The 18,163-nt window shown below is 29.0% G+C and overlaps 2 protein-coding genes and 2 long non-coding RNA genes across 5 annotated transcripts; 2 read left to right on the top strand and 2 right to left on the bottom strand.

Annotated features, from left to right (window-relative positions):
* The first annotated feature begins 2,194 nt into the window (after positions 1-2,194).
* Positions 2,195-5,258, top strand: LOC108465002 (uncharacterized). 2 transcript variants are annotated; one of them, XM_053023816.1, is made up of 3 exons: positions 2,195-3,041; positions 4,188-4,802; positions 4,872-5,258. In XM_053023816.1, exons 1-3 carry the CDS (start codon positions 2,412-2,414, stop codon positions 4,956-4,958), a joined length of 1,332 nt encoding a protein of 443 aa, XP_052879776.1. In that variant the 5' UTR covers positions 2,195-2,411; the 3' UTR covers positions 4,959-5,258. The 2 variants fall into 2 exon arrangements, with proteins under 2 accessions (XP_052879776.1, XP_017620794.1); XM_017765305.2 differs by having other exon boundaries at positions 2,198-3,041; positions 4,188-5,258.
* A 705-nt stretch (positions 5,259-5,963) lies between these two features.
* Positions 5,964-7,800, bottom strand: LOC108466451 (transcription factor bHLH93). Its single transcript, XM_017766810.2, has 4 exons — positions 6,943-7,800; positions 6,690-6,860; positions 6,432-6,599; positions 5,964-6,356 (listed from the first exon to the last, which is right to left on the bottom strand). Exons 1-4 carry the CDS (start codon positions 7,525-7,527, stop codon positions 6,270-6,272), a joined length of 1,011 nt encoding a protein of 336 aa, XP_017622299.1. The 5' UTR covers positions 7,528-7,800; the 3' UTR covers positions 5,964-6,269.
* A 7,122-nt stretch (positions 7,801-14,922) lies between these two features.
* Positions 14,923-15,745, bottom strand: LOC128289432 (uncharacterized). The gene is made up of 2 exons (XR_008279078.1): positions 15,600-15,745; positions 14,923-15,507 (listed from the first exon to the last, which is right to left on the bottom strand). It is a non-coding gene; the product is annotated as an uncharacterized LOC128289432 (long non-coding RNA).
* LOC128289431 (uncharacterized) lies at positions 15,013-16,041 on the top strand. The gene is made up of 2 exons (XR_008279077.1): positions 15,013-15,392; positions 15,712-16,041. It is a non-coding gene; the product is annotated as an uncharacterized LOC128289431 (long non-coding RNA).
* The last annotated feature ends 2,122 nt before the right edge of the window (positions 16,042-18,163 follow it).

Below are 18,163 nucleotides of genomic sequence, written 5' to 3' on the forward strand. Positions count from 1 at the left end.
ATAGTTGGGTTGGTTTTGACATCTAGATTCAGATTTTGTAGAAATGTAATAGTATGACACTACGAGATTATATCACATTATCACTTAAAATTCTAAAAAAACATTATAACTTTTATAAGTTTTAGGTAATGACATGACGTAATATTAAAATGACGCATCATCGCATATTTATAAAATCCAAATTTAGATGTTAAAATAGAAAAAACTATCAAATTTAAATATCAAAACAAGCAAAAATAGATACACTAAGTGAAAATAATTACCAAGTACCGAATAAAAAATACATTAACTTTTTTAATACAAATTGGTTTTACTTTAGCATAAAATTTAGAGAATTTTTCGCCATTAAAAGAATCATTAATGAGTACTCTAAAATATTAAATGTTATTGAAAATTAAATATTGATTCAAACATATTGGTTAAGTTTTAATTGATTGGGATAGATATTATTATTAATGTACGAGGACTTAAATTTAAATGCGTTAAAACACAATAAATTTTTTTAGAGAGGAAGTTTGAATAATTTTAGACAAAATTAAATATTAAAAATAATCGTATGGTTGGATTAGGATTGATCCACACACCTCTTCGTCACCCTCGCGTCACCTCACGTCATACAAATTGTATTTGGTATTAAGCTTTGTTTTCTTAAACTAGTTATGGATTTTATATTGGAATAAAACGTGTAATTATGGCACAGTCTGAGATTTTTGGATATTTGAAATTTAGTATTTGAGTTTTAATTTTAGAAATTTCTTTAATTTTTATTTAATTTAAAATTAATCTCTAATTGATAATATTATTTATAAATTTATAAAAATTTAAATATATGATATTTTAATATTAAAAATTTGATAACATGTAATATCAATTGAAATTTAATTTTTAAATCAGAAAGAGGATTTAATTATCAATATCAAAAGTAAAAGGATTAAATTTCAAAAGTTAAAAAAACAAAAGATTAGAGGCATAATTAAGTTTAATAAACTTACATAATATATAATATTAATATATTAACATAAGTTATTTGTAATAAACTTTGCAAGCAAATTATGCTTCTTGGGTGGGTTTGAAATATATATGCATAACAATCAAAATAATCTTTAATTTTATTAATTTGATTTTTTAGTTAAATTCGACTATTAACATTTCAAAAAGAATTAAGATGTATTTTTTAACGAAATGCTAAGTAAAATAATAATTTTTAACAATGTTAGTGTATCAATCCACGTGATAGTTCACATATACTTCATATTGATATGACATTATTTTTTTATATATCACGTCAACAAAATATTTAAAATTTATAAAAATATTCAAATAATAATAAAATAAAAAAGTTTATAAAAATTAAAAAATAACATTAAGTAAATATAAATTACCACGTAAACTACCATGTTTAAAATATAAACATTTTAATGTATATTTTCATAGTTAAATTTATCATTATCTTAAATATATATTACCTGAATTTAGTGAGTGTAATTTGCAAAAGTCGTTTTAATAATTATAACTCCAAAGTTACTGCAATATACCTAAGACATAAATGAAGTGATAGATTATTTGCAGCCAATAAGTTTCCTTATTAATTATTACATACACCACATAGATTTTACAAAGGTAATGAATGAGCATAAATATGTGAATGTAGCATCATTTATATTTATAGTATATGCGGGTTTAACTCAAGTATGTGAGATACATTTATATTTGGGAGTTATGATTACGAGTACAGTCCATTTATATTTAAGTTTAATTCAATTATGGGATATACATCATTTTGTTTTAGAAAATAAGCATGGACGTGATCAAATTTATTACGGCTCCACGGTTGTTTTAGTCTACTTTATCACTACGCTTTATTATGAACATCTAATATTAAAATTACAATTAATTTTATGAATATTAAATACATTCATCTCCATTTCATACAGTCTCGTTAATTATTTAAGATTTCTAAAACAAGTAAATATTTTCACATAAAACATACGAGTTTTTTAATTATTTTATATTTGTATCCTTTTGATAGTTATAAATATACATAAGTAAAATAGTGATTTTATATAATGAGGTGAGATGGAGTAAACAATTACAATAACGGCTCTAGTTATAGTAAAAAAAAAAAAACCATCTAGCCTTTCACTTAAAAAAAGATTGTTTTATTCAAATAGAAGCGGTTTGAACAGTTATGGCCCATTGAAAAAAATGTGGAAAGGAAAATAAATAGCCCATTCCTATTGGGCATGACAAGGACACACGTGTGAACTGTTGCACGTGCGAAGCCCGATTCATTACGTTGACTAGATGACCTAAATTTGAACAGCGGAAGCCATTTTCCCTCTCAAAAGAACCCCCAGAATGTGAGCTGAATTATAAAAGGAGAAAAAAAAGCCGACCAAGTGTTTGGCAAAATGCTTACGAGAAACTCCGTTTCTGAAACCCCGCAACCAACCTCACTCCGCAGGTCCGCAAGGCTTCTTAATAAGAAAACTCTCATAAAGCCAATAGATTTGGATACCCCAAAGTCGAAATCAAAGGAAACCCCCGCTCGCTCCACGGTTGAAGTTTCCAGGAAACTGATAACGTCAAGTTATGGTTCATCAAATTGCGAGAATTTGAAGTCTAGGTTGCGAAGATCTCCAAGGTTGAGCAGTGCATCGAGTGCGCTTTCAAAACGTTGTGTGAATTCGACGGCTGGGTTGCGGAAATCTTCGAGATTGAACAATGGGTCTTTGTCTAACGAGCCAGAGGATACCGAAATTTTCGAGACGAAGAAGGACGAGTCTAGGAAAAAGAAGAGTGTGAAGCGGGGACTGTTGGATGAAGAGAAAAAGGAAACTAGTGTTGGTTTGAAAGCGGTTTCGGTGGAAGGGAGAGAAAGTGAAAGAAATGAAGATTTTTCGGTTAGGAGAAAGAGGAAACCCCTTGTGGAAGCTGATGGAAATGTTCAAGCGTGGAGTAGGGAGCAAGAATCGATTTTGCAAAAAGCTTATTTTTCGGCAAAGCCAACGCCTAATTTCTGGAAGAAGGTTTCAAAGCTGGTATTTTTTCCCATTCCTTGATATCTGGATTTTCCTTTTTTGAAAAAAAAAATCACATAATGTTGTAGATTGATGTGCATATTCTTTGAAGCTAAGGATTATTGGTTACTGGTCTTAAGTGAAATTCATCTCAACTATACATATATATATATATATAATATAAACTAACTTTGGCTTTAATCCTAATAGATGATGTAATGTTCACATTTGAGGTTATAACGCCGCATTTTATTAATCTTGAAGCTAGGGGTGTAAATGAGATACGGTTGTTTGCAAGCTACTCGAGTTCGAGCTTGATTATATGTTGAGCCGAGCTTGAGCTTAAAAACAGATGTTTGATCGAGCTTGAGTTGAGTATCGATCTTCAAATTTCAAGTTGAGCTCGAGCTTGGCAGTATTTGGGCGTTGCTTGTCTCGGTTACACCCCTACTTTAAGCTAATCCATGAATTATGATGTCATTTTCTAAAATATACTAGGGTGAAGTTTGGACCTATATTACTTGGACTTGGGTGTGAGTGTTGAATACGGATATGTATGCGACACAGATATGGCTAGTTTTTCCATGTATTTGAAGGATCCTTGGAGGGCATATCCCTATATCCATGTATTGGACACGAGTGTCGGATAAGGTACTTTATGAAAAATGAATAGTCCAAGCAACATAGGTTTGGACTTTCAAGCTGCTTATATGTTGTGTTTGTTTCCTAGATGTCTAATTTTATGTAATTATTCATGAAAATGCATAGTTATGAACATAGGATGCATATGATTTCTCTTACACCATCTCAGTCACATAATGTTTTGTTCATGATGGAATCATGTATGCTTCTTGTCTAGTTCTACAAAAGGAGCCCTGAATTAGGGTTATTTGTGTAAGATCCTTTCCAAAACCAGTTGATTATAGAATTGATTAAATGTCAGATATGAATTATTCATAAAATCACTAAGTAATATCTTCATTTGTAAATCTACTCTTATATGCTACGATGTGTTTTGGTGTCAAAGTCTTGCATTAGCTATTATGCTGTAAGTATTAACTTATATACTTCATATACTTCATATGCTGATGTGTTTTACCTAGAATGTAATTTTTTTCCCAGTATTATTGACTTGGGACTTGATTACCGGTCAAAAATCTATTGCAGGTGCCAGGAAAATCTGCACAGGATTGCTTTGATAAAATCCACTCTGACCATTTAACTCCAATTCAGCCTCAGCCTCGATCAAGGTCAAAAAGAAAAAACTTATCACCCGTTGAACATTTGTCATTCTCTGCAAGCAAATTGCTTAAATCCGTTTCGTCTGCGAGTAAAGGGTCAAGGTCTACCAAACATAAAAGCCATCTTGTACAGAAAAGAACTGTGAGACATTTGTTGCAGAAGCAATGTTATGTAGACCACGGTGATGACACAGATCTATTCCCCATTCTTGAGCCCAACACAACTGCATCTATGCATGCTCTACCAAATGCTACGTTTTCCACCCCGGAAAAGTTATTGGTAAAACAGGGATTTCTACGCAAGTGTCCCGAGAAATCTTCTTCTGGTACTAAGAAGCACCGTTCAAAACTTGGCAACTCTTATACAGGAGCCCTTAGTAGTCCCCCAGTGCTGAAACAAATTAAAAACAGAGCTTTACATGAGAAGTATATCGACCAACTACATTGCAGGGAAGCTAAGAGAAAAGCAGAATCCGCACGAGCAGGGAAACAAGTTCTTGGAAAGGAGAATCGGGGATCTCAACTTCATGGAATTGATAAGGTTCGAGCAGCAAAAAACACATTGGTTTCCGACACTAAATATGTCATTAACCAGCTGCAAAATCTGCAGAACTCTTCTGTCGATAACTCTTTGGATTTGGATCACGATGATGGTGAAGTAGGCAGTAGCGACGATGAAGGTGATCTTCAGCTTTAACAAATTCTTTTTCGATGTATCGGTATCTGCCATAACTAGCATGCTAATTAGAGCTGTTGACTTGTGACCCTGTCGTTTTAGCCTAAACCAAAGCGTTAGAAATTATATGCTGTAAATTTGACCCATATAATAATTTCATTTTTAGATTTTTGGCTGCTATTGACTATTTGCAAGGGTTTATGGTAAGTGCTAAAGTTCTAGCGGTTGGTGGTAAAAGTATTGTGATGGTCTTTGTATTAAAAGTTGGGCTGTATTTTGCCCCCTCTATTGAAAAAATGAGTGAATTAGTCCAAATAAAAATTCTATCCATTTATACGGTTAAAAACAAGTCTTTGTACACTAAAATGAGATACATATAGTATGCCACGTGTAATTGTTTGATTATTTTATTACTCGCGCTAATTTTTAATAGTAAAAATGGATAGACTTTTTATCAGAGTGACTAGTTTGCTCTTTGATCTATTGTACAAGAACTAATTTACCCAATTTGAGTAGGAGTAAAATGCAATTTGACTTTTAATACAAGGGTTTCTATGGTACCTTCAATTGTTAGAACCAGAAGCTTATATTTGATGCATTGCGGAAATAGTCATTATTAGTAATATTGAGAAGATATTGTGTACTTTGGGAGAATGGTCTAAAAAAAAATAAAAGTATCTATTTTTTAGGGATCGGGAATATGATCTTTCACATATATGAAAACGACTTATAAAATTTGAGCATATTTATTTCAAACAAATACCCATAGGTTATGTTTACTCTCGAGTTCGAATATTGGAGATGGCATTGTTGAGAGGATAATCATAAACTCAAAAAGATTAGTCTTTATGAACAGTAAGACAGACCTAGATGATGCTTTGATTGTACCAAAAATGATGTTGTTGATGTGTATATATTTGCTGGTCCTAGTAAACTGTTGCTTTTATTAGTGTGGTTTGTTTTATGCAATTAACAATTGCATGTCATATGCTTTTTCCATGATTTAAATAACAAGAAGTCACTATCTCTTACCAATCTAGATTTTAATTATTGGTTGGTTATGTCTGCTACAGCAATATGAAAATGAATAATTAGAGCAAAAAGAAATTAATAGACCACTAATTTCTGCACACTTTTCCTCTAAAATACATTCTTGTTCCATTAAAATATGAACAAAATTCCCTTTTTTTTCAACCATCTAATAGTGTACAAGAAGAGAAAAATCATAGTAATATCATAACATACTCCATTTGTGAGATTTTTGATTTGATGAATGAACAGAGCTTTATTGATAGGAACTTGATGTTGTTGCAGATCCTTACTTGTAATGTTCTATAGACATGTTCCTCCATAGCCTGCATTTCTGAATAATGCTTGCTTTATGTCTTCAGTACTCATCAATGTCCTCTGTTCTGCAACCTAAATAACCATTACAAGACACACTCATTTGAAGTTCAAGGACTTGCACAAACAACATGAATTCTTAAACCATACCTCTGAACAAGAAGCTTGCATTGAGAAATCATTGAAGCAACTTATAACACATTCTTGAATCTCAAGGCCTAGTGCTTCCAATGTGTTCACAGTAGATAAAAGTAGTCCTGGTTTGGTTGCACACTGGATATCGATTCGAGTATCGGTCTCTCTCCTCTCTACATCAAACTGTGATGAAAAAAGAAAGCTCAATGTTTAAAGGATTAATAGGCTAGAACCTGAAACACAAGCAGAAGCAGAAGCACAAATCTGGTTTACCTTGGGGGAGTTCCTCACCAACATTTCATTTGGTTTTAACTCTTTCATGTTGTTCACTAGGCTTAAATGATTTGAACCCAGTTTTGTTTTATCTTCCTTGAGTTTATTGACCTTTTCTAAAAGCTCTTTCATGTAATCTATGGTATCTCCAAGTATAGATGTTCTATCCATCTGCATGTATCATTAAATTGCTTAGATAATGAAATTTTTTTTGAACAAATTAGAGAAAAAAGTAAAACCAAGGGGAAGTAACCTTGCTGATCTTGGGGACTATTGATCTGAGCATTGAAAGCCTGTCATTTAATCTCTTCCTCCTCCTTCTTTCAGCCATTAGATTCTTTGAAGGTTGACCTTCTAATCTCTTGGCTTTAGTCTTTTTCTCTACAAACAAGCCCATGTTGAAACCGTGAATGTTGTTGCTAGTTTGCTCCATTTCAACTTTGCAACTATGCTTCATTTCTTCCAAGCTGTGCTGCTGATGATGATGGTGGTCAGTGGTGAGAAGGCCAAGTTGATCTTCATCATCAACCATTGATGGGTAATCTTCATGAGCAGGTGGGAAAGGTGAAGTTGAAGCATCCATCTCTGATACTGAAAACCCATCACCAAAAGGGTAAGGTTGGTCACTAAAAGGACATTCAAAGCTTGGGTTTTCAATTTCATCAGTTGTTGTAGAGAACCCTAAGAAGGCAAGATTTGGTGGTGTAGCATCAAAAGATTCAAAGTTCCATCCATTAGGGAAGAACTCGGTCACCCCATTTGAAAAAGTGGTCCAACTGTCCCTTCTTGGAGCAGCAGCCATTAACTCCTCTAAGGAACCATGCTGTGAGAGCTCCATTTTTTCTATATCTTTTTCTCTCACTCACACACACTATCTGTTTTAGAAAATGTCTCAATGAACTAATCCAAGAAAACCATGAAAACATGAAGCTGCAACAAGTTATATATATAAAAATAACAGCAGAAAAAAAAGGCTTTAAGAAAGATTAATACTGGGGAATCTGCTAGTTTTCACTCTCAAGGTGAATTCATGTCTTTTTCACCAAAATTTTTAATCAGACAAACCTTAAATATTTAATTATTCCCCAAGCTCCCCCTCTGAAGTGCTTTGACCCACAAATCTGTCTTAACTGAAAAAATAAATTAAGAAAAAGGGTAAACTACACCCAATGTTACTAAACTATTAGTAAATTTACATTTTGGTCACTTAACCTCAAAAAGTTACAAAATGGTCATTGAACTATTTAAAAGTTTTCATTAAGTCATTTGGCTGTTAAAATCGTTGTTGTATGGCATTCACACCACTTGCACAAATCAAAAGCTCTCCTCCCCCCCTTTTTTTTACAATTCAACTTATTTTTTCATAAAATAACTTTAAACTTCACGAATCTGCGAATCAAAATCCAAGTAGCTGTCTCCTAATATTGATCATCATATTGACTTGGATCTAAGGTATCCACCTTATCATTCATCAAATCGTCACTTGAAGCTCACTAGTTAGACTTTTTTGAAAAATAAACTTAGCAACTCAATGACTTGAATGAAATTTTTGAATAGTTTAATGACTTAAATAAAAATTTTCGAATAGTTCACTGGATACAAGTGATTAAAATGTAAATTTATTAATAATTTAATGACCTTAAGTACAGTTTATCAAAAAATTAACTTTAGCTTAGCATCATCCTCACCTAGAGTCTACACTGTTTCATTTCATTACCTCATTTAATATTAGTATACTATAGTTATTACCTATTATCACCCTTAATAATGCATGCCCTTTTTATCTATCTTTTATTTTTGTGGTTTAATTATTATGGTACAGGAAAAGTACTTTTCTTCACCATCATACCCAATAGAGCTGCCTATAAATATAGTTATAACCCTATAAATTTTAAATTTTAAATTTTAAATGGTCAAATGATGGTTTTGGCCCTTCTACTATATTCAAATTTGAGATTCAGTCATTATATTTTAATTTGGCATAATTTGACCGTTTATTTATAATTTATAGTAGGTGAATATACTTGAAAGATCATTCTATTATGGAGATCGGATCGAATTAGTCTCTTTCCAGTTAAATGGTATAATGAAAAAGAATCAAATGATATCTAATTTCAATAGAGTTAACATTTTGAAAGCTTTTTATGGTTCAAAAACTGAAAAAAAATAGTTTTTTAAGTCATTTTTTAAGAACAATTTAGCTTAACATTTTAATTGAAATAGTTAACGTTATTAATCTTCTAGATTAAGTTATAATATTATAAAACTAAATTATAAGACACAGGTGGTTGAAAAATATAAAACAAATTATATTGGTAGTTTTTCTTAAAAAAAATAAATAGACTTCTTAAGACACAAATGCCCTTAAAGAATCTATTATTAACTTATGAAAAGACAATTTTAAGTAAATTCTTAACATAATTGGTCTCGTTTAACTTACACCTTATTTGATAAATTGTTGAACAGATTAAATCAATTAAAATTAATATTTACAATAAATTTTTACATACATTTGATTATTAATAATAAAAATAATTTGATAAATTTATTTTATACAAAAGTATGTAAAATAATAAATAGATAAGAGTTGCTTATCACTTATAAAGAATATTTTAAATTAATTGAATTTATTTTAACATTATATTATCTTATAAGATTTTTATGTTTATTTAAAATAAGGTGAAATATTTAAAATTAAAATATTTTTGTCATAATTTAAAATTCATATTTATCTGACGATCTAATTATATTCTATACTTTATTTTAAGTAATATATCAAACGTATTTTATAACTTAAATTTATTAGTTAAATTTTCATTACTTATTTTCAATTTTTCAAATGGCACCTTAGTACCATCAACTTCAATCAAAACTTTATATATATAATTATTGATACAATGTACAACGAGGGAAGAAGACAATGAGAAAAGTATGGTAGTGCAGTGGACGTTGATTCACTTGAAGAGGTTGAGAGTCGAAACAATGACAAGAGGATAGGTTGACTAAGGAGATAATTGCTTAGAGTAACTTTAGGGTATTGAAAATCAATCATTTCTTCCTTGTTAGTCAGAATAATTATAAGAGAGGTCCATTTGTCCATTAACGCAACATGACAGATTGCTATGAAAGAGATTGTCCTAATCCAATGTGTGAAAGATGTACTTTATGGGGTCCATTCTGTTATTCACTCAATTAGTACAAGATTATTACGCTCAACTAAATTCTATAAAGGTTCAAGGAAGTGTTTACATTAAAAGAGCGTTCATACATAAAAAGTAAATGTTTTGACAACTTGAGGACAACAAAAGTGGAAAGCTTCTTATTGGAATGGTTGAAAGTGTGGAAGGTCAATACATTTCGTTTCAAAGCGGGTGGTCGAGAGAAATACTTTCTGAGATGAGATCAATGGGAAGTCAATGCTACTTGTATTGTTAACACGTATCTCAAGGGTGAAGAGATACAACAATAACAAAAAACTAAATTAAAGTTTATAAACTAAAATTTAAAAATAAATATTTAATCTATTCAAATATTTGTAAAAGAAAAAATCTATTTTGTATATTAAATAATAACATGAATCTCAAATAGTGCCCCTAAATTTAGGCTTAGATTTGCCTTTGGTTTTGGTTCTTCTTCAAAATTTCCCCCTAATGGCTAAGGCTAGGGAGAGAAATATTAGGCCTAAATTTGTCTTTATCTTGGCTTAATAATTAAATTAATGTTTAATTTTGTTTCTTTTTGGTCACTTGACATTATCCAAATTACATTTGCCCCCTCTTCATCAATATGAATGCAAACTATTTCTTTTTAATGTGAAGAAAGTTTATTTTAATGCACAGTCGCCCATTATAAATAAATTAAAATATAATTCCAATTGCTTGAGAAAGGCATTTCTTGCCTTTTTCAAAGTTGGAATCTTAAAATCATAAAAAATAAAAATAAAAATAATATTCTAAACATGGACAAAATAATTATAGACGTTTATATTTTGAGTTAATTATAGATATTTTTATTTTATTTTCTGTTTTTACACAATATTTATAATTATCATAATTCCTTTTATCCTTAAGTAAAAAGATAAATATATTTTAATACGTTTGAACTCATGTCTTCCTATTCCGATAATAATATTAATACTAAGCGAGCTAAGATTCAATCAACTATTTTCTACTTCTTAATTATAAACATAATATATAAAAACAAATATATTGAATTTTAAATATAACTATTAAATATTTATCATATTTATTGTACTTTTATAATGTCTGCGAATCATATTATATTAAATTATTTTATTAAACATGATTAAATCCACGTGGAAGTGTGTTGTATTTTGAGAACTAAATCTAATCACTTGCAAATCTACTGTTTTGTACAATAAACTATCTTAAAGCAAACTTATTATAAATTATGATGGTATATAGAAAGCCTAAAATTATTTATAGTTTTTCTTCAATATATAAATAGAAGAATAATACATTTCAAAGTACTTGAACTCACATATTCTGCATTGACAACAATACTTACATTAATTGAGTTAAGACTCAATCTATGAAGCGATATTTTTAAATGTTAAAAATTAAATAATAGTGTTTACTCATACTTTTAATGAGAATTCTTTTAGAGATTATAAGACTTAGTTTAGATGTGTGATACGTTTATCTCTAGTTAGGGTAAAAATAACAATGACGATGAAATTAAAATTATAACAATACTATAGTGTGAGATAAAAAAAATTAAATACACTACACTAGAATGATGTAATTGAATAAATTTAAAATTTCATATAAATAGTTATATAAAATCAAATGATTTATTATATTTTATAATAAAAAGGACACACTTCTCGAGGAGAATAAAAAGGGAACAAGATGAGGGAGCCCAAGACCATGTGAATCTTCTAAGCTTAAAACAAGTGGCTATTTGTTTCCACTAATTAAGAATTAATTAAGCTTAAGCAACATTAATTTATAATTTTCCATATGCGCCAAAGTTTTAACCTATCACCAAATTAGCTTTTATTCATTTTCTTTTATTTTAATAATACCATAATATTTTTAAATATGGTAGGCTGTCAAAGGAATGCCACTTTAGTCCATTTCTTTTAATATCCCATTCATGAACTTGATTAAAAAACAACTTCTACTCTCATTTTAAAATATTCGCTTTTTAAGGATTAATTTTGGGTTTTTAAATTTACTTATTTTACATTTAATTTATCAAATTTAAAAATTAAATTTTATTAATATATTATTTTTAATACTGCTTAGAATGTATGTATTTTACATTTAATTCCTAAATTGATAAATCAACATTATATTGGTTTTAGTATACATTTAATCAAATTTTAATTTTGTGTTGTATTGTATTGTAAACGAATTAAATGTGTGGGATGAAAAAAAAAAAAAAGAAAAAGGAAAAGAAATCCTGGGGCTGGCGGTGGCAGCCCACAATATATAAAATACCATTTTCCTTCTTCTCAATACCGCTTTTCACAATCCACAGTGGCAAATTTAATTAGTTTTACATATTTTAATGATTTTAATAGATTAAAATTGAATTTAGTAGTAAGATTATAGGTATTGTGTATGCATGTATCGAAAATATTATTTGTATTTTAATATTATGTTGGTTTTATATTTAAAAATATTTTTTTCAAGATTCGTGATTGTTTCTCTTAAAAATATTGTTTTTAAAATTTAAATTTTTTTAAAAATATAATGTGTTTTACTATTTCAGTCAACACTTATTAATATAAATAAAGATGAAGCCATGGAACTACAACTTTGTATAGGGAGAATAAGATAAAATTATAAAATTTTGAATGGATTAAAATTAAAATTCTTTTGAAAAGTTTTAATTAAATAATTAAATTTAATGTTACTGAATTATTAGTAAATTTATGTTTTGGTTAATTAGTTTCAAAAGTTATAAATTGTCATTAAACTATTCGGAAAAAATCATTTAAATCACCAAGCTATTAAAACTACCACTATATGTCCTTCTTCGTTCTCACCACCGGCACCAATTGAAAAGGTAAACTTCTCCTCCTCTTCTATAATTTAGTTTTTTTTTTTCATTAAACAACTTTAAACGTTAGAAATTTACGAATCAAAATCTAAATAACTTTTTCCTCTGATCTCTGGTATCGACTATTAGATCAACTTAGACATGAAATACATATTCGATCTTGAATTAGAATAAATTTAAATAGGACCCCATATATTGCAAACCATAATAAAATTTGATGAACAATTACACATATTAAGATTTAAACTTAAAATTTCAAAGTTTCCAACAACTCAACTTTATAAAAACTTGATTAATATTATATAAGTGAATAAAATATAAAAAAATAATAATTAAATTAAAATATTTATAGTAGAAAAGAGTATAAAATAGATTAAAATTTACATTAATATATGATATTTATTTTATAAATATAGACACACGTATTATTACTTATGTGTGCAGTGTCTGTTTTTGTTTGCTTTTGTTTGGCTACTTTGACTGGGTCCCAAGTCTTCTATAATGGATCGTGGGTTGATCACTTATTGTTCTTGGTTGTCCTTTGTTTGATACTATAATTTTGACCATTTTAATAATAAATTTATACATATAAAAATTATGATTATATTAATAGTATGTATTATACAAATTACTAAATTTATACGCAGGAGCGAGCTAATGTCACGAAATTTTATTGCAATTTTTGAATTCATTGTACAACCAATTCTTTCATTATTGATTTGTATTATTCCTTTGCATGATTAATATCCTGAAATGGGATGATGTATGTTTTAGGTTTATTAATTCAACTCAACAATATGTCATTTTTTGTTTGCTTTTGATATAATTTTTTTATAGGAGAGTTTTGTTTCTTTTTAATTTTGTTGATAATTTCGACCAGTTCGTAAAATAAGAGATATCTAAACAGATAGAAGTTATGATTGTTGCATGAAGTTAGAGTTGTTGAAAAGCAAATTCACAATAGGGCTTAAACTCAAAATTTTTAGCATCTCAAATTTGCTAATAATAAGGTTATTTGAATCAAATTAGATCGGAAATAAATTAAGAGATTAATCTAGAAAGATGTATTATATTGATTGATATATAAATTGATACTGATCAATTGAATCAAATAGGTTTATGAATTAATATAATGAACCGATAAACGATTGAATCAATTGAAAACCTTAACTAAAGGCCCCACACAAGTTTGCAGACTGAAAGGTACATTAACAGTACAAGTATCATGGTATTGGGAAATCAATTAGATTATGTTTTTGATCATAGAACAAGTTTGATATATCTTGTTGGCATTGGACAAGCAGATAGATTATGGGTATTTTGGACAAAGATTATGTTTTATATAACAAGACAAGAGAAAAGTTAATTGTCTGCTTCTTGATCGTTTGCAGGTGTTAAAGACAATTTGCTTAGTTTTTTTTTTTTGGAATTAAAAAATTATAATTTCAATTGTTGACGCTTTTAATTTTTTTTAAATTTAGATTTATTATATTATCATCATTTTATTATATAATTATTAAACGAGTACATTTTAATTTTAAAATGATGTATTAGTGAATTCTAATAAAATTAACAATTAGAGTTAAATTTTGAAATAAAAATTAAATAAATTAAATTTCACATGTATAAAAATTAAAAAAATTAAAACATATTTAACTTCTCAATATAGATTTGACTTGTTTAAGGGGTGAGATTATTTATCCAACTCGAGGTTTGAAAATGTGATATGTAATTTGGATCGGTTCAGTTGAATTACTATTTTAATCATTTAAATTTAATTATAAAATGAAATTTATTTTTTACAAATAATGATATAATTTAATTTTTTATAAATAGCGATATGGATTGTGGGTAATTTAGATATGACGCGAACCACGTTTAAGCAAAAATGTTGATTGTGTCTGTTAATTTTAGACTTAAATTAATAAGTTTAAAATGTAGTCGTATATTATGTTTAGTTATTAATGTAATAGAATGAGAAAAAATTTATATAATACATAACAAAGGTAAATGTAAATGTGGCAGACGTATTTCATCCTTCCTATTAAAAAATTATTTAATTATTTTAAAAATGATGAAATTATAATCTATAATATAATAAAATTATATTTTATTTTCTCAAAAATTATAATTTAATTCTGGATTCTCTTTAAAAATTTTTTCTAGCCTAGGTTAAATGTAAAATAAAAATAATTATAACAAATTTATACTTGAATTAAAATTTTTTATAAAAAGGAAAAATTCCATGTCAGCTTTTGTTTTAAACCAAAACCAACAAAATTTAAACACGTAGCTTTGGTTTTTGTTTCAATCATTACCACTGCCCTTCTTCAGTTGAAACCCCCACTATCGGCATCTTCTTCTCCAACACCAGCCTCCAAGATCTCTCTAACAATTATGCTTCTTCAATCGTTTCTCCGCCGTCAACCACCATCTTCACCCCTTGAGTCTTCTCCAGTTTCCTCTCTTTCTGCTTCTCCAACAATGGTTCGCTTCATCTCTTATGAATCCTCCAAGTGTTGCGGGTTTGAACAGGCACTCACTCTCGCTAGCGATTGGAAATGCTCTGTTTTCTCTTATTGTTCATCACGACCTCAAATCCCTTAGTAATTCCATCGAACAACTTCAAGACCAACCCACCAACACCATGTTCTGGACTTTATAATCCCCCTGGTAACGTTTTCAGCTTCACTGATCTATCTCTATATTCCTATAATTTCACTTCTTTTTTTCCCATTTTTCTTTGGTGGAGATGTTTTAGAGCATTCTTATGAACCTTCCTCAGACTCTGAATTTGTTAAGCAACTCAAAGGCATTATTAAAGGTAGTAAAAAAAAAAATATGTTCTTCAATTCAATGCATTGAAATCGCTAAGATTACCTGTCAACTGCTGCATTTAATTGTAGTATCATTAGGACACTTGTTAGCGAAAACCCACGAGCTTATACTCTTAATGTCTCCTTTAGTACTTGAAACTTGAAATTGTGCCTAGTGTGCTTTGAAACCATTGCTGGAGAAACAGAAGAAGAGGAAGTTGGAGAAGATTTAAGGGGTGAAGATGGTGGTTGACGGCGGAGAAACAGTTGGAGAAGCATAGTTGTTAGAGAGATCTTGGAGGCTGGTGCCAGAGGTCGGTTCGGAGAAGAAGATGCCAACGGTGGTGGTTTCAACTGATGTAGGACGATGATGATGATGATGAAACAAAGAAGCCAAAGCTACGTGTTTAAATTTTATTGGTTTTGGTTAAAAAATAAAAGCTGACATGGAAATTAAAATATTCATTTAATTTAAGAAAAATCCATTAAGATTTCCATTTTAACAAGAGTACCTCAAATAATCGAATATGTACAGTGTGTATTTAAATTGCAAACATATTTATTTAGAAACTTAAAATGAACATTTTAATAGTTGAATAATAATTTGTATAGTTTATCCTATAAAAAATTTCATTAAAATAAGCTTCACCGCAATTAACAATTAAAATTAATTTATACTTTTATAGTAGAAACTTAACCCGTTGTTGATCAAGTTAAATTGACTAATAGCAAACTTTTCATTGAATCTAGAGATCATCGTATACTTATAAACTTGAAACTCTAGGAATATAATATTTATCCATATGATCGGTCACTTCATTATGAATTCTTGGAATATGATGGATTCTCACTCTCCACCTCATTCTCAGGATTTAATGCAACAAACGTAACTCAACAAAATTACTATTTTTCCCCCACCAACCATAAGTAACTTCACTAATAGTGCGTTATCACATTCAACCTCTTAACTAAAAATCATAAGCATGAAATCAAAAAAACTTCTAACATGATTTAAATATTAAAATTATAAAGAGTATTATTGATGTGCTAATATTAAAATTTGGGTTAAATCACAAATGAATTTGACAAATATTTTTATATTGAGTTTGTATTTCTTTTAAGTTAGTTCTTAAGGTTGATATTTGTTCTCACGTTAAAACTTTCAGATTTTCAAGAAAATATTAAAGATAGACTTAAACAAAAAAAATTCACGACCTAACTTAAATAAAAAAAATTCAAACCTCCAAAAAGGTTTAACCTTTAAAATTTTTGGGTATACTTGTTTTAAAGATGGGTTTATAAGGACCTACTCTTAAGAATTTGTCCAATCTTTATAGATCACGAGAATGTTTTTATAAACTCTAAACAAGTTAAATTACGAAAATCGAAGAAACTGCATATCATGGTATTCAAACTCATGCCTTTAGCATATAGAAGGTGTACCCACCATGCAGGGCGAAGCCAAGAGCTTAAATCAATCATAAATGTTTTGGGAGTTACCATAATTTTTGAAGAGGTTAAATGGCAGACTTACCATTTTTAGGACCCCTTTGTTTACGCCCTCGTTGCCATGCTTAAACTCTTCAATTTCTGTAGTTTAATTTGTTCACAACTGTTCATGACTCTTATCATGACCACACTAAATTTTTGAAGAGGTTAAATGGCAGACTTACCATTTTTAGGACCCCTTTGTTTACGCCCTCGTTGCCATGCTTAAACTCTTCAATTTCTGTAGTTTAATTTGTTCACAACTGTTCATGACTCTTATCATGACCACACTAAAATTTTAAGCTCTCAATATTTTCATATGAATTATTTTTAGTTATAATTCTCGGTATAATCATAAAAATTGAGTTTAAAATTTAAGGTTTAAATTTTTTTTCATAGGCTTTAATAACTCGTGTGAAGTGTAAATCCTATGACGAAGTAAAATGCTAAACGTTGAGAGCGATGAAACAATAAGCCATTGGAAGAAAGTGAGATAACATGGAAAAAAAGAATGAAAGGGCTATCATATTGTACTCTGGCTCTTGAGCTGTTTGGGTTCAAATGGAAAATTGAAAAAGATAAAAATTAAGATGGAAAAGAGAAAATAAAACGGTGACGAAGGATGACATACCCCTAACCAGTCAAATCATCACATGAAAATGACTCAAAACTTACAAAGGGTGCCATCAAAAGTCGTGTAATTTCACTAACACGTACCAACAATTAATCAACTTGTTCATTGCTTTGCAAAAATAAGGAAAAAAATGGATTGGTTTCAAATCCTTTCTCACAATTTGCCAAGTAAATTATCATCTTTTAAGTTCGGTCGTTTCATTGTTAATTCAACTGCTGCAAAAGATATGGTTGGTTGATTCATTTTCAACTGCTGCAAAAGATATGGTTGATTGATTCACTAAAGTTAAATTTTGCTGGATTTGTGAATTTAGTAAGTATATAGTATACCTTAAAATCTGATTTTAGTTTTTTACTATGTGTAGCTTTTTATTTAGTCTATGTTTTTTAATTTGATATTTTTAATATAGTTAAAGTATGTCCTGTATTTTTATGTTTTACATATTTGAAATTTAATTTCTTTAATTTTTAAAATTTTAAAATATAATTAAAATTATTTTGTTAAAT

Source organism: Gossypium arboreum, chromosome 2 (genome assembly GCF_025698485.1).
Source record: "Gossypium arboreum isolate Shixiya-1 chromosome 2, ASM2569848v2, whole genome shotgun sequence".
NCBI lineage: Eukaryota > Viridiplantae > Streptophyta > Magnoliopsida > Malvales > Malvaceae > Gossypium > Gossypium arboreum.

What these genes read in the sequence shown, in the direction of transcription:
- LOC108465002 (XM_017765305.2), top strand. Translation starts at nt 2,412, where the DNA reads ATGCTTACGAGAAACTCCGTTTCTGAAACCCCGCAACCAACCTCACTC. An exon ending in GGAAGAAGGTTTCAAAGCTG is followed by an intron (nt 3,042 to 4,187) that starts GTATTTTTTCCC and finishes AATCTATTGCAG; the next exon opens with GTGCCAGGAAAATCTGCACA.
- LOC108466451 (XM_017766810.2), bottom strand. Translation starts at nt 7,527, where the DNA reads ATGGAGCTCTCACAGCATGGTTCCTTAGAGGAGTTAATGGCTGCTGCT. An exon ending in TAGTCCCCAAGATCAGCAAG is followed by an intron (nt 6,861 to 6,942) that starts GTTACTTCCCCT and finishes TGATACATGCAG; the next exon opens with ATGGATAGAACATCTATACT. An exon ending in TGGTGAGGAACTCCCCCAAG is followed by an intron (nt 6,600 to 6,689) that starts GTAAACCAGATT and finishes TTTTCATCACAG; the next exon opens with TTTGATGTAGAGAGGAGAGA.